The following is a 16,152-nucleotide window of genomic DNA, read 5'->3' as shown; positions in this document are numbered from 1 at the left end:
GTATTAAGGGTAAGTTGCTACAATGGATAAAAGGATGGTTAAGTGGGAGAAGACAGAGGGTTGTAATTAATGGGTGCTGCTCTTCGTGGACTAATATTATTAGTGGAGTCCCACAGGGTTCGGTGTTGGGTCCTCTGTTGTTTTGTATATTTATCAATGATATTGATGAAGGTATATCAGGCTTAGTGTCGAAGTTTGCAGATGATACAAAGGTTGGCAGGGTTGTTAATGACAGTAATGGCAGTGTGCTACTGCAACAGGATCTAGATAATTTGGGCAGATGGGCTAAGAAGTGTCAACTGAAGTTTAACCTTGACAAATGTCAAAGTAAGAGAATGGGTAGAAGTAACCCCAGAGAAATGTACCAACTGTGTGGTACTACACTTAAGGTGGTAGAAAATGAAAAAGACCTGGGAGTAATTGTGCAGTCAGATATGAAGTTTTCTGAGCAATGCAGACAGGCTTCCAGGGCAGGTCATGGGGATTTGTCAATGATATATAGGAATTTTGCTAGCAGGGAAAGGGAGGTGATTGTCCCTCTGTATAAGGCAATGGTCAGGCCATGCCTTGAGTACTGCATACAGGTCTGGAGGCCTCATTTTAGGAAGGACGTAGATTTGCTTGAGCGTGTACAGAGAAGGGCAACAAGATTGGTGAGGGGAATGAAGGGATCCTCTTACCAAGAGAGGCTTAAGTTCTGCAAATTGCAGTGGCTGGAGACTAGGCACTTGCACGGTGATCTGATTGAGGTGTATAAGGCCTTGAATGGGTTGAGCACACTGAATTCTGATGGGATCCTTCCACTTGTTCAGATTACGAAGCTAAGGGGGTATAAATTCAAATTAAGAAAAGACAGATGTAGAATAGATGTGTGGAAATTTGCCTTTAGCCAGAGAGTGGTTAATTGCTGGAACAAACTTCCATCTGTTGTTGTGGAAGTTGATAGGTTAAATAAATTTAAGGAGGAACTGGACAGGCATTTGGAGCAAATGGTGTGATTTTTTTTTTTTTTTTTTGGCTGATGCTGCATAAACTTATACACTTGCTTTCTTGCATCACATGCCACTACTACTACTACTACTGCAGATAACTCTGCAAACAGGCAATTAGCATAATGAATGTAGCTGTGATTTGCAAGAGTATCTTCACCAATAGCTCTCTCCTGAGCTAAAGCATTCCTGCTACTTTGAGATTTTGTTTTGCTGCTCTTGTTTGAGGCGTGACTAAATGTAATTTAAAATGACTGCACAATCCAAAAGGTAAGAGTATAACAATTCATGACATTATCGGATTTTGTTACATAGTATGTGATATGCTGTTAAATTTCTAAATAACACTACTGACTTTTTAATTAAAAAAAAAAAAAAAACCTGTGTGATTACAGCATTTAAGCTATATATTTACCACAGTGAAAACAGTATAATTATTACTACAACACACTATGCTATAATAAGATGTTTGCAACAGAATCACTAATAACAAAAGCACTATGGATATTAATTTGAGACTCAATAAAAATTTAGGGCTAAAACCCTCAGACTATGGAAAACTTACTAGACATATAAGTTAGTGCATTTCATCAAGTCTATATGTAGTAGGTAAACTGGAATTAATTATATAGCATTGTTTTATTTCCATCTGATATTGTAAATGCCTTCACAACGAGTTGCCTCTTCATTGTACTTTGAATGCTTCCCCAATAGAGAAGACTATTGTTACTTATTTTCATGGGTAACCACCCAGATGGCCATTTCAGATCTGTTTGGCTCTTCATCATTGGGTGGGGTAGGTGGTATAATGAGTGATAACCAATTTATGAAATTAACTCCACAATATGAGAGATGCCAAATAGTGTACAGTAGTTTAAGACTCATTAAAAATTTAGGGCTAAAAGCCTCAGCCTATGGAAAACTTACTAGAAATATGAGTTAATTTTATTTACATCTCATATATCGGGAAGTTTTACTTGTTCAAAGTACAATGAACAGGCAACTCGTTGTGAAGGCAAGGCATTCACAATGTGAGATGTAAATAAAATGATGCCATGTGACTAACTTTAGTTAGCATTAGCATTAGCATTAGTAGAGGCATTTGATGCAAGAAAGCAAGCTTATGCAGCATCAGCCAAAAAAAAAAAAAAAAACCCCACTTCCACTTCACCCCTCTGTTCGTTCAAAATACCTGTCCAGCTGAGCCTTAAACTTATTTAGGCTATCAACCTCCACCACAAGGGATGGAAGTCTGTTCCACCAACCAACCACCCGCTGGCTAAAGGCAAATTTCTGCACGTCTATCCTACATCTGTCTTTCCTCAATTTGAATTTATGCCCTCTCAGGTGATTGGGGTTGAATTTGACTTTGAATTTGAATTTGAAGTTGACTTACTACGTATAGACTTGATGCAATACATTAACTTGTATGTCTAGTAAGTTTTCTGTAGTGTGAGGCTTTTAGCCCTAAATTTTTGTTGATTGTTAAACTGCTGTATGCCATTTAGCATCTCTTATATTGTGGAGTTAATTTCCCAACTGGGTTGTAAGTTGTTATACCGCTGGGTTCCTACTCATTCACCGATGATGGCCAAATAGCCCTGAAATGGCTGCCTGGTGGCGGTATCCACTGAGAATAAGTAACAGTAGTCTTCTCTATTGAAGAAGCATTCCTTCTTTGAAGTACAACGAATAGGTAACTCAGTGTGAAGGCATTCACAATATGAGATGTAAATAAAACAATGCTGTGTAATTAACTTTGGTTGATTTACTACATATAGACTTGATGCAATACACTAAAATATCTAGGATATTAATTTGTTAACTTATTAAATCCTTAGCTAAATTTAAAAATAAGCAGACGATTATGACTAGGAATATTAATACTATTTATTGAAGATGTTTCTGTAAGTTAATTAAGAAAAGAAAACCGGACAGAAAAATTATTAATTTTTCTGGCCTTCATTTTTATTAATAATTTAATAAATTTTTAAAAATTAATTTAAGCATTTTATATAGTACTTCATTAAATTTATTCTTGGAAAAAACTAATAGCTCAAACAACTTTTTTATGTAGGTGGTGCTATTTGGCATCCTCGCTGTGGACCTTATGCAGATGGAAAGTTGGAGGATGGTTTAGAAAATCATAAAGGAAATGGTGTTATAGATGGACCAGTAAGTCGATAACATATCAATAGTAAATTTTTCAATTTTTTAATTCAAATATGACTTTTCACTGCAATATTTCAGATGGTCTTAGTTCCTTAGATGGAGTGAATGAGTAAATCTGTTGATCTTAATCATTGCATGGTGTGTAGAAAGGATATAGGTGCACCTTTAAAAAAAAATTTCATTGGGTTGAATGGACAATAAGTCACTTTCTTCAACATGCTACTCTGGAGACTTTTATCTTCTGGTATATTTTTTCATGTACTAGAATAAGTCCAGATAGCATTGAAGAGATGTCCTAGACAGATAATTATACACTTTTACATTTTTCTGTGGAAGGAAGTTTAACTTAGTGTTGAGAATTATTGTATTAGAAAAATCATAAGGATCCTAATGTACTATTCAGAACAGAACTATATCCATGATGTGCAATCTAACACATTCAAATGATGGATTCTATTTGTGTGAGAAGATGGTGTTTACCTTAGCAATTGAATTCTTTAATTGCTATGGGTGTATAGCACACACTTGACCCTTTATTTTATGCCCTCCAGGAAGAAATCCATGGGCATTAAATCTGGAGAATGTAGTGAGAATTGCACTGGTTATTTCAGTTTATTTACTTGCCAATGGAGACCCATCGGGCAAATGCAGTGATTCCTGTACTTTGTGATGTTAATTGGAGATTATAATAATTCTTGAAGGAAAGAAAAAGTCAGTATAAGGGAGTTGAAGAACATGTAGAAACTGATACAATGATAAAACATTATGCTGCCTTGTACTTGTTTAGTATTGTATTAATAATTAGACTAACTTAACACAGTAATTGCAAAAAAACAGGAGTTTCAGGGACCTGTTTTCCCTCCTTCTGTGGAAAAAAAAATTAAATATTTTAAAACATCTTAAAAATCATAAAGATCCTATTAATAGAAGTCCAGACCTCATGGCATTTTGCATTCATGCCACCCTCTTGTTAATCCACACTTCTGTCTGGGTTCAGAATTGTGGCTAGATGGGCATATTATCACAGTTAAGTCCCATGCTAAATTTTTGGGGATGATATTTGATAGTAAATTAACCTTACTCGAGTATATCCCTCAATCAAGAATAAAATGTTTTGAGGATTGTGGTCATTCTTTGTGCTTTGATTGTGTCAAGATCTTAGATGTGAATTTGATGTGGTGCCTCTCTTTGAGAAGGTGCCCTTTGCTAGCTGGACATATGCATTGCCACTGGTTCTTTCCACTCATCTCCAGGTTCCTAGATTTTATGTTGAAGCCAATGAACCACCTCTGTCATTCTGATGAATGCTAAATGCAAATGTCATTGCAATAATTGAGAACCAAATTGAGAAAACTTATATAATTCTGTCCAAGGGCTAACAGAGCATTTGATATCTGAATTTAAAAATATTTAATGCATGATGACAACTGATCGTGTTGAAAATTTCTTCAAGCAGGTTATCCTTCCTTAGAACATATGCTTTCCAACTATTGAACTTTGACGACTTTGAGGAAGATCACAAAGATTCCAATTCTCAAACTTAATACCAAGCTACAGTGATGGTTTAAAGTCCAAATGTTTGATAGGATCCTTCTGTCCTTCCAGACTTTATTATATCTAATCAGCTTCCTTCACGAAGATGATTGGACATAATATATTACAGAGATTCATGCAATTATATATTGTATTATATTACAAAATAAAGGGTGTGTCCATAAAGCCCTTATGCACTTTAAAAATGCAGAAAGGTCCTGTATGAGATAAAACCAATATGCAATGTGCATTGGAAAGGTAATGGTAATTTATTCTTGTTTTTAGGCTGTAATCTTAAGATTGTTAAGATTCAACATAACTCCATCATTGCTGATACACAAGTGCAGTATAATTTTGCAATTTCATAAACACATTCCCAGTTGTGTTTTAGTTACAGTATTAATTTCATTTGTGATCTTAGTATGATTATTTAAAGAGGGAGATTTTGAGGGGTAAACCATACTTTTAACAGAAAATTGGATGAGAGAGTTGGCTAAGCATTTGACCCACCTCTGCCAATCTGTTTGGGAACACTTTTTTTTTTTAAATTGTCACACGTTCTGAGTGAAGTGGCAAGGCATCTTGCTGAAAAATGCATTTGCTTCAATTCATAATTGTTTTAGTTCAGAAATAAAAAAAATCCCATAGTACTACAAGATAATTATCACCATTAACCACTGTTTCTTCAAAAAAGAAAGGACTAATTATGCATATTTTTCCCAGGGCACACCAGACATTGACTTTAGGGAAATCCCTTTCATGTTCCCAGACTTGGTTTATATGTCCCGAAATACAGCCATTATGGTGATTAATCTTGCCACTAATGTGAAATATTTCTTCATCATTAAAAATTAGTTTTCCAAGAAATAAGATGCCATTTTCAATATTTTCATTAAACTAGTGACAAAAAGTATATAACTCATCAGAAAAGCTAATTTTGCATGATACTCCTTATTTCAGCAACATTTCCACTTGAATCTTGTAAGGTCACTTGTGCAATTTTACTCTAAGAATTTTGTGCAATTCTCTTTAAACTGGATGGATAGATGCATGCATGCATGCATGCTCTTAAAGAAAAACTATGGTAGTAGTGTGAAAGGCATCATTTCATCTGTATCTCATATTGTTCTCATCCTTCACAACAAGTTGCCCATGTATCGTACTACCTCAAGTAAGTAACACTTCACTAATAGAGAAGACTATTGTTACTTATTCTTGGTGAGCACCACCACTCTGAAGGCACCATTTCAAAGCTAGTTGGCTTTTCATCGGGGAGATACAGATGAAATTATGCCTTTCACACTACTACCTTAGTTTTTCTTTAACCCATTCCTAGAACATTTTTTTCCCGAAAATATGCCGTAACAGATTGATGTCTTTAATTTTACAGGTTAAAAGTATGCATCATGCGAATATTCGTTGTGTAGTTTTTTGTATTTTTTATTAATTTTTTCGTAGAAAATATATGGGAGTAATTAACCCATTTGGGCTATCCCAAGTTATCTCGTGTATGCCAAAAAGTGCGCAGATTATACAAATTTTTTTAATAAATTAGCACTTGAGCTAAAAGAAAGGCAAGGAAAAAGTCTTCATTACTTATTATATAAATAAATATAAAAAATCAAGTGGAACACACAAGTAGTAACCTTCCGCCACAAGCAGTAACTAACTACATTCTGACACACGGCCACCACAAGTGGACAGGCGAGGTAAGCTTCACTTATGGGCGGCAGTTCAAGAGGGCGCCAAAATATTTTTCGATATTGTTTTTGTGAATTATTTTAGTGGGTTTATACTGCATTTAGGACGGCAAATTGTATTTTGCTTACTAGCGGTACAGGAATGCACGCTACTGTTCTGACATTGCTGTACAATATAAGTAAAACTAAAGCCAGTCGTTTGCTGCCAGGCATAAGAAAATCCTGAGAAACTCTGGATTTACCTGCCTAATGCAAAATTAGCCAGATAAATGCCAGAGAAAATATGTTTCAGTCCTAAATTTGTAGGTATTATTGTTTACTTCGGGTATTATTGTATCTCGAGATATTTTGTGTAGTTCCAAATAACTTTTAAAACTAAAAACGAGATATCTTGGGATAATCCATGAAGGGGTTAAGAGTTGTCTATGGTGTATCTGCACCGATATTATATAGTTATAGAATCTTAAACTCTTAAAATATTATGCTTAGTTGCATTTAGTTTTATTTAAATATAGATATTATGTGAAAAAATTCAAAAAAGCAAAATGAGAATAAATTAGGGAATTATATTTGTGCCTAAAAATTAGATTAATTACCTTATTTAATTTAATCTAATTAATCTAATTCAAATTAATCTAATTCAAATAATTTTATCTAATTAATCTAGTTCAAATTACAGAGTGTTTTTATCTCATATAGAATCTAAGTTATTGCAGTTTTAAAGTGTGCAGGGACTTTATGGACACCTTGATATATAATTTTGCAATATATGATATTGCAGCAAAATTATATATTGCAGAGCTTCATGCAATTGAACTTGTTTTGAGCTACATTTGGAACAAGCAATGTAAAAAGTGTTATACACAGGTTTGCAAAGTGATCTACAGGCACTAGTAGGAACAAGATCTTATTTACATACAATTTTGTATCAGATTCCATAGAGGTTACAGACCTTATCAGAAACTAACGTTGAAATCTGTTTCTGTGGGATCCAAGTCACTCTGCGATCAGTGGAAATGAGATAGCTGATGAGTTTGGCAAACATGTAAAATCCTTAAACGATTTTCGTCCAACAGTACCATAAATTAACTATAGACAATTTATCCAAATGCTTGTCAATGTGGCAAATAATGTGAAACTGGCTGGAGAGAAATAAGCTATATCAGATCAAGCCTATAATAAAAGCCTGGTGCCCCATTTTATGCAGAACACAAAGGGGAAGTAGTTCTGTGTAGGCTATGAATAGGACACAATTTTCTCCTGCATTCGTTTGTGCTGATTCTCCAGTATGCAAACTGCATAATATTTCCTTAAATATATATAGACTGCCTTGTAATTCGTTAATGAATGGTACTATTTTTACTGATTTTAGACACTTCCAGGCCTTTTACACTTAGTCAGATTTCAGCAGACACAGGCCATATTGTAGACTTCTTTCCACAAATGATGAATTACTATCACCAGATGTAAGTGAATGTAAATCAGTCACTAATATTATACTTGGCCTTTTACAAGCTTTTACTTTTTTCTATTTTATATTATATATACATCATTTGTAGTCATATCCTATTAGAATGATTTTTATTTTAATTTCACCATGGACTTGGCACATTATGTCTTTATCTGCCAGTATGCCATAAAATAGCATGACAGCCAACTGCCTATTGATATTTGTTATTCCACAAATAACAGTAGGCAGTTGTTATCCACTGTTGTTAGGCAAGTTACTGGACAAGTTACAAGTTACCCAACGTGAATTTACCAGTAATTAATTTAACAGCTGTTTTGGTTTTCAGAAAACAATCTCTCTTTCGTAACAGTTGTTTTGGTTTTCAGAAAAATCTCTCTTTCGTAACAGTTATTTTGGTTTTTAGAAAACAATCTCTCTTTCATAACAGTTGTTTTGGTTTTCAGAACACAATCTCTCTTTTGCTCTGCAACTATACATCGAAGAGGTAACCATTACTTGTAATAGTAGTGCGACTTCAAAAAAAAAAACAGAGAATTTATTTATTTTCTGATAACATTGGATTTGCTAACTATTTACAGTTGAACTCAGTTATAATGAGCACGAAAATAATGAGATCATGGCTGTAATGAGCAAAAAGCTATAATGATTTTAATTTACACATATTCCCATACAATTGCTCACTTATATCAGGCTACCACATGGATATACCATACAAATTTTGGTAACTATGCAAACATTCTTTAATTGTTTGGGTCGGAAAAACCCAATTCTTTGAATAGACAAAAATGAAAAGGGCGACTTAGTTTTTATGACCACCCGCATTGCATTGGATTAGCGGCCAGTTTATGACCTTGTCCTTTCAGGGATGGGGCTATAGAATAGTGCATTGGCATTCTGCTAGTCGCATTACCCTATTTGCAGATTGTCTTGTATTCACTGAACCATAAATTTATTTTGGGACTTCTAAGAATTTTGTCAACAGGATGGCTAAGAACTTTGTATGCATTTTGGAACTTCTAAGAATTTTGTCAATGGGACGTCTAAGAACTTTGTATGCATTTTGGAACTTCTAAGAATTTTGTCAATGGGACGTCTAAGAACTTTGTATGCATTTTGGAACTTCTAAGAACTTGTATGCATTTCGGGACTTATAAGAACTTTGTATGGATCACTTTACTGTCATTTTAAATAAAATCAGTTAGAAACGAATCCTTCCTTCAGAAACATGTCTACTAACAAAAGAAAGTCACTTTACTGTCATTTTAAATAAAATCAGTTAGAAACGAATCCTTCCTTCAGAAACATGTCTACTAACAAAAGAAAGTCTCTCGATTCGTGAAAAAGTCAAAATTATTCGTGAGCCAGAACATGGTGCAAAAAATGTTGAAGTATGTAAAAAGTTTTTGTCCGCTTCAACAGTAATGACATTGTGGAAGAATAAACATGTTTAGATATTGGCACTGGCAAAGAACATAACTGATAAAAAAATACATATATATTAGAAATTGCGAGGTTACAAATGCTGATCAATCATTGCTTCAATGGTTCACTACGCAAAGAAGTGCTGGATCTGATCGTCAATAGATGATCAGATCTTGGAGGTCCAAGAAGAAAAATTTGCTAAACAATTTGGATGTGACGATTTTGTATGTAACAACGGTTGGCTGGATCGATTTGAAAACAGAATACAAAATAAAATAAAAACTGCATATTAATACAAATAATATGTAGATATATCTCTCTAATATTTCTTTTGTTTTTTGAATCTATCCTTTTTTCAAGTAATTGAGAATTAAAAAAAATAGGAGGCAGATTTAACTCATCACGGATATAATGAGTAACAGTTATAACGAGGAAATTTTGTCGGGTCCTTGATGCTTGTTATAACCAAGTTCCACTGTATTTTAAAAAAATTTAGTTTATACCTTTTTTATTTACATCTAAGGAATTTCATTTTTGCTGAAAATAGAAATTTGTCCAATTTCATGTTTTATAACTAATTTTTAAAATTAAAATTTTTAATTTTTTTTAATTCAGATTTTCACTGTTGCCACCTTTTAAGCATATGAGTGATAATTTTCATTTAGTTTTATAAGTAGTGTACATCTGTTGAGCTGTTTGTTTCGTATTTTATTTAAACATAGAGACAAACTGATATAATGACTAGAAAATTTAAAAACTGTATATATAAGGGCTGCCTTGTGAAGATGAAGACACTCTTACCTGCACCTTCAGGATTTACTATAGAGAATCTGTCTTTTTGACTTTATTTGACCCCTTCTCTATCTCATCATTATCACAGTAGAGTTGGTACCATTTACCTTTTATTTTGTAGATTCTCATTTTCAATGCAACACACGATACCTCAATTTACATTATTTTAATTACTCTTTTCATTAAGGAATATGGTCATGATAAGCATATGAAAATAGTTTGTCATAATTGTTCAATTAGCCGTGTAAAAAAAACAGAAAAAAAAAAAAAAAAAAAACAACAACACTATTCTGCACAAAATTTAATTTCAGCACAACGTATATGATACAGCCCAGGGATGATACCCTCTCTCAGTTTACAAATCAATAAATATTAATAAAAGAACTTAAATTTTATTAAACTCTAATGTAATTAAAGATTTATTTCAAAGGAAAAGTTACACATTTTCTTCTAACTTGGGTCGCTGATAGTCTAGAAATTTACAAGCCAAAGTACAAAACTCTCCCTCCCCTGTTAATAAATTAGTAAAAGCTACCTTCCTTGTCAGTCAGAGTTGTGAGACAGAGCAGAGACATGACTTGTTGACCATCAAAACTAATGAACAGATGAACTAATGAGACATATGACAGAGAAGAAAAATGCGTGGGATACATATAAATTAACATGTGACACAGAAGCCTATGATAGATATAAGTTGATCTGTAACCAAGTTACAAAGGAGGTTAAGCAGGCGAAGGCAGATTACGAGAAATCTTTGGCAAAGGATTCAAAGAAAAACAGTAAAGAGTTCTTTTCTTATGTAAACTCTAGAAGGAAGGGGAAGAATCAGATTGGTCCACTTGATATCAATGGTTCAACTGTTGATGATCCTCCTCAGGTAGCTAACAAACTAAATGAATATTTTGCATCGACATTCACACATGAGCTATTCAGCGAGGGGAATGCCAGAGGTGTATTCAAATCTGGCAGTAAGCTAGATAATCTTGTAATAACTGAGAGTAAAGTGGAGGAGAAATTGTTGAAGATAAACACAAGAAAGGCACCTGGGGTGGATGGGATCTATCCAGTTATATTAAAGGAGGCAGAAAAGGAACTAAGCAAACTCTTAGCCATAATTATGAGAGCTTCCTTGGAGTCAGTGGAGGTACCCATAGACTGGAGATGTGCAAATGTGACCCCAATTCACAAAGGAGGATCAAAGGCTGACACAAGTAATTATAGACCTGTGAGTTTAACTTCTGTTCCAAGAAAATTAATGGAGGCACTGGTTAAGGAAGCACTGCAGTATCATCTGGACAAAACTTCAGTTATAGCTCGGACACAGCATGGTTTTGTCAAGAGGAAGTCTTGCCTGACCAATTTGATTGGATACTATGATGCAGTCACAAAAGAACTGGATGCAGGGAATAACTTTGATATTATATACTCGGATCTTAGAAAGGCTTTTGATACTGTTGCACATGGAAGACTGCTGCACAAATTGGAGCAGTGTGGCATTGGAGGCAAATTGCTGCTATGGATAAAGGTGTGGTTGAGGGGGAGAAGACAGAGAGTGGTAATCAATGGACACTGCTCATCGTGGACTAATGTTATTAGTGGAGGCCCTCAGGGTCCAGTGTTGGGTCCATTATTGTTTTCTGTATTTATAAATAATATTGATGATGGTATATCAAGCTTAATGTCCAAGTTTGCAGACGATACAAAAGTTGGCAGGGTTGTTAAGGACACTACTGATGCTATTCTGCTGCAACAGGATCTGGAAAGGTTGCGCAGATGGACTGAGAGGTGGCAAACGAAGTTTAACATTGACAAATGTAAAATACTACATATGGGAAACAGCAACCCCAGAGCAACGTATCAACTCTGTGGTACTCCACTGACAGTGGTAGAGAATGAAAAGGACCTGGGGGTAATTGTGCAGGCAGATATGAAGTTCTCTGAGCAGTGCAGACGGGCTGCAAGAGTAGCTCATGGCATCCTATCAATGATATACAGGAATTTTTCTAGCAGGGATAAGGAGGTGATTATTCCCTTGTATAAGGCAATGGTCAGGCCACACCTTGAGTACTGTATACAGGTCTGGGGACCTCATTTCAAGAAGGATGTAGAGCTGCTGGAACGAGTACAGAGAAGGGCAACAAGGTTAGTGAATGGAACAAAGGGTTCTCTTACGAAGAAAGGCTTAAGTTTTGCAAATTACAGTGTCTGGAGACTAGGCACCGGCGAGGTGATCTGATAGAGGTGTATAAAGCTCTGAATGGTTTGAGCATGCTCAGTGCTGATGGGATTCTGCCTCTTGCTTAGAATAATCACGTGAGAGGGCATAAATTCATTTGAGGAAAGACAGATGTCCAGAAATTTGTCTTTAGCCAGCGGATAGTTTGTTGGTGGAACAGACTTCCATCCCTTGTTGTGGAAGTTGATAGCCTAAATAAATTTAAGGCTCATCTGGACAGGTATTTCGAATGAATGGAGGGGTGAAGTGGAAGTTTTTTTTTTTTTTTTTTTTTTTTTTCCTGGCTGATGCTGCATAAGCTTGCTTTCTTGCATATTATGCCTCTACTAATGCTAAGTGCAATGTTCATCCAATTTAATGTAATGTATGCTCTGGGAAAACAAAATTGAGAGTAGGAGTGTGTTTTGGGCCTATTGACTGTGAGTTTATATCAAATAGCTATATAGAGAAATGGAACTGACCAGTAAATCAGAATGTCTCATAATGGGGGATTTTAACTTTCCAGATGTTGACTTGAATTTATGGGTTAATCACTCACAGAGTAGCAAGACTTTTGTGGATTTCTGGGATGACTGTTTTCTATATCAGCATGTTAGATAGGCAACACAAGAGGAAGCAAAACACATGATCTGGTTATCAGCAGTGAAACATTAAGAATCTGCAGGTAAAAGACGTACTGGGTGGCAGCACTCACAGTGTATTAATGCGGAATTTAATTAAAGACATAACTACTGTCAAGAGTAAAGGGAAAGGTTTTCGCTTTCCTAGTAGTGACTGCAGTGGGACCAACTGATGATGTTACCAACAGCAAATTCTAAATGGGAAGCATTCAGGGAAGTAATCATGGAATCTACTAGGTTTTTTATATCAATGAAGGAATACTGTTCAAGGTTTAGACCTAAATGCATGTCAGTGAACTATTGAGATATGGCAGAGAAGAAAAGTGCATGGGATGCATATAAATTATTAGGTGATTCAGAAGCCTATAATAGATATAAAGCCGACTGGGCTAGCCAGGTGAGTAAAGTGCCTGCCTGGCAACCCAAAGGTCACAGGTTCAAATCTCGCCTCGGGTTTGGATCAGAGTAAAATGCAAAAACTTTAGGAGGCGCATTATGCCACAGAAACCGATACGCCAACAACTAATGTTATCCTGGAGTGGATAACACTGAATTGGTACCAAAAGAATTTTCAACAGAAGAATTGGAGAAAGTTTTTCGGGGGGGGGTTGACATAGCCTGCAAGGCAATTATGAATGGAGATCCAAATGTTGAACGTAGCATCAAGATACATCAAATTTTACAAGATGAGATTCGATGCTACAAAGACTTGTACACTGAGAAAAAGAAGAGACGATTTCACAAGACGTCATTATTGAACAGGAGATACCTAAATAAATAATAAAAGATTTTTTCTCATCTCTCATGATGTTTCCTTTTCATTAATAAAATTTTTGCAATATTTTTTATATAAAATCCTTTTAATTGGCTATCAAGCGCAAATTGTTCATAGATTTATTATAATTTGTTTATAGACTGTTTCCCTGGTACGCATTCAATTAAAACCTATTATAATTATACCTCAGTCATCATGGTTTCACATAACATGGAACAGTTTCGGTACCAATTATCAGTGCTATGCGAGGTATTGCTGTATGTGCATGCTCCAGTGGATAGCAGGTAAGGGCAAAACTGTAATCACAGAGAAATTTACCACAAAATTCTTAGTTTAGTTGTCGATCAATGGCTTCTATGTGAGCTCTAAATTGTATGATTTCACCTTCAGATGGTGTTTGAGGGTGAAACCATACAACCAAACTATACAAATGTAAAGTACTGCATATGGATTGCAGTAACCCCAGAGAAATGTACCAACTGGGCAGTGTTATCCACAGGGTAATGGAGAATGAAAGAGACCTGGGGGTAATTGTGCAATCAGATATGACATTTTCTGAGCTTTGCAAACAGGCTGCCAGAGTAGGTCATGGGGGTTTGTCAATGATATACAGGAATTTTGCTAGCAGAGATAAGGAGGTGATTATCCCCTTGTATAAGGCAGTGGTCAGGCCACACTTTGAGTTCTGCGTACAGGTCTGGAAGCCTCATTTTAGGAAGGATGTAGAGTTGCTAGAACAAGTACAGAGAAGGACAACAAGACTAGTGAAGGGAACAGAGGAATGCTCTTACGAAGAAAGGCTTGAGTTCTGCAATTGCAGAATTTAAGCAGTTTCTGGAGACGAGGCACCTGTGAGGTGAGCTGAATGAAGTGTATAAGGCCTTGAATGAATTGAGCAGGCTCAATGCTGATGGGATTCCAAACCTGAGGGGGCATAAATTCAAATTGAGGATAGACAATTGCCAAATAGATGTGCGGAAATTTTCCTTTAGCCAGCGGGTAGTTTATTGCTGGAACAAGCTTCCATCTTTAGAAAACATTCCTTGTGTGTTGGGTTGCATTATATCATCAAAGTTTCTTGCAACGGCCAACTAACTGGTTAAAATAAATTTATTAAAATAAAAATATAATATATACATAAGATAAAACAGAAATAAAATAAACATTAAAATACAATAAGATAAAAGAGTTATAATATATAGTAGCTTTCGAAGCGAAGAGCCTCTTCATCAGTTAGTCTGTGACTGGTGTAATTCAGTATATATTAATGGTTACAATAGCACAAGTTAGTGGGGCATGATCATGTATCATGAGTCTGGTGTTGGTAAAGCAGAATTACGTACACGTGATGATCGCCAGCACTCATCGCACTGCAATACAGTACATTCTATAATAGGGCATAAATGTACTCCCCTTGTCCGATTCATAGTACTATTATTGGTGGCTATGTGTAGTGCTTCGAGCCATGAGCGCTGGTAGTAATCACGTGAAGTCAACGATTTCAATATCCTGTTGGGGATATTTAAATCGTACTGATTGTGCTGCTCAACCCAATAATGTTCTGCGACTGCAGAGCGTTCAAAATTAGTGGTTCGCAGAGTCACCTCATGTTCAGAAACCCGATCTTTCAATCTTCTACCAGACTCACCTACATAACACCTCCCACAATCTGGACACGTAATACAGTATACAGAACCACTCCGTAGGAAAGGAGGAACAGGTGTTTTCACCTTAGAAATAATGGATTGAATTTCCTCCCCAGAAGTTGCACGCATTGTATATGATGGAGACACAAAATCCTAACAAGATGTTCCGATACACCTGGATAATAGGGAATGTAGGCGGTAGAGATAAATTGATTGGCACGAGGCGGGTTAGATTTTGTAACAAATTCCTGAGCCTGAAGTTCACATCTATCTAGAACATGAGGTGGATAGCCACAATTTGAAAGCTCTGCCCTAATTTTTGAAATCTCCAATTGCCTGTCACCATTCGAACTAGAATGCATCCAAGTGCGGGAGAACAATGTATGCGCAGTGCTACGTAAATGACCAGGGGCGTGCGCAGAGCCATAATTGGTAAATTGGCCTGCACACATTGGCCTCCTAAAAACGGAAGTTACTAAACGCGAATCCAAGCGTTGGACTAACACATCCAAAAAAGGAAGGGTATTATCAACCTCTAGTTCAATTGTAAACTGAATGACGGGCGACAGGTAATTTAGATATTGCAGCAGCCCAGATTCTGATCCCAGGGGTACAATTGGAAAAATATCGTCAACATAACGACACCAGAGAGTGTTAGGAATTGGTAAGTTCAAGAAAATCAGACTTTCGAGTTCTTCCATGGCGATATTGGCTACGATAGGACTAACAGGGGCCCCCACAGTTGTGCCCTGTATTTGGCGAAACAGAGAGTCATTGAACATGATCACCCCCCCCC

At 35.9% G+C, this 16,152-nt stretch overlaps 1 protein-coding gene across 2 annotated transcripts in view; it reads left to right on the top strand.

Annotated features, from left to right (window-relative positions):
- The window catches only part of LOC150085662 (actin-binding LIM protein 2-like), a 579,562-nt gene that overhangs the window by 326,874 nt on the left and 236,536 nt on the right, over window positions 1–16,152 (top strand). For both annotated transcript variants that reach the window (XM_090374167.1, XM_090374166.1), the window contains exon 8: window positions 3,067–3,164. In XM_090374167.1, the coding sequence (XP_090230293.1) occupies window positions 3,067–3,164 (98 nt within the window). The remainder of the gene's footprint in view (window positions 1–3,066; window positions 3,165–16,152) is intronic.

Source organism: Mastigoproctus giganteus, chromosome 5 (assembly GCF_048544385.1).
Source record: "Mastigoproctus giganteus isolate SK-2022 chromosome 5, ASM4854438v1, whole genome shotgun sequence".
Lineage (NCBI taxonomy): Eukaryota > Metazoa > Arthropoda > Arachnida > Uropygi > Thelyphonidae > Mastigoproctus > Mastigoproctus giganteus.
This window is presented reverse-complemented; position numbering and strand designations above follow the sequence as displayed.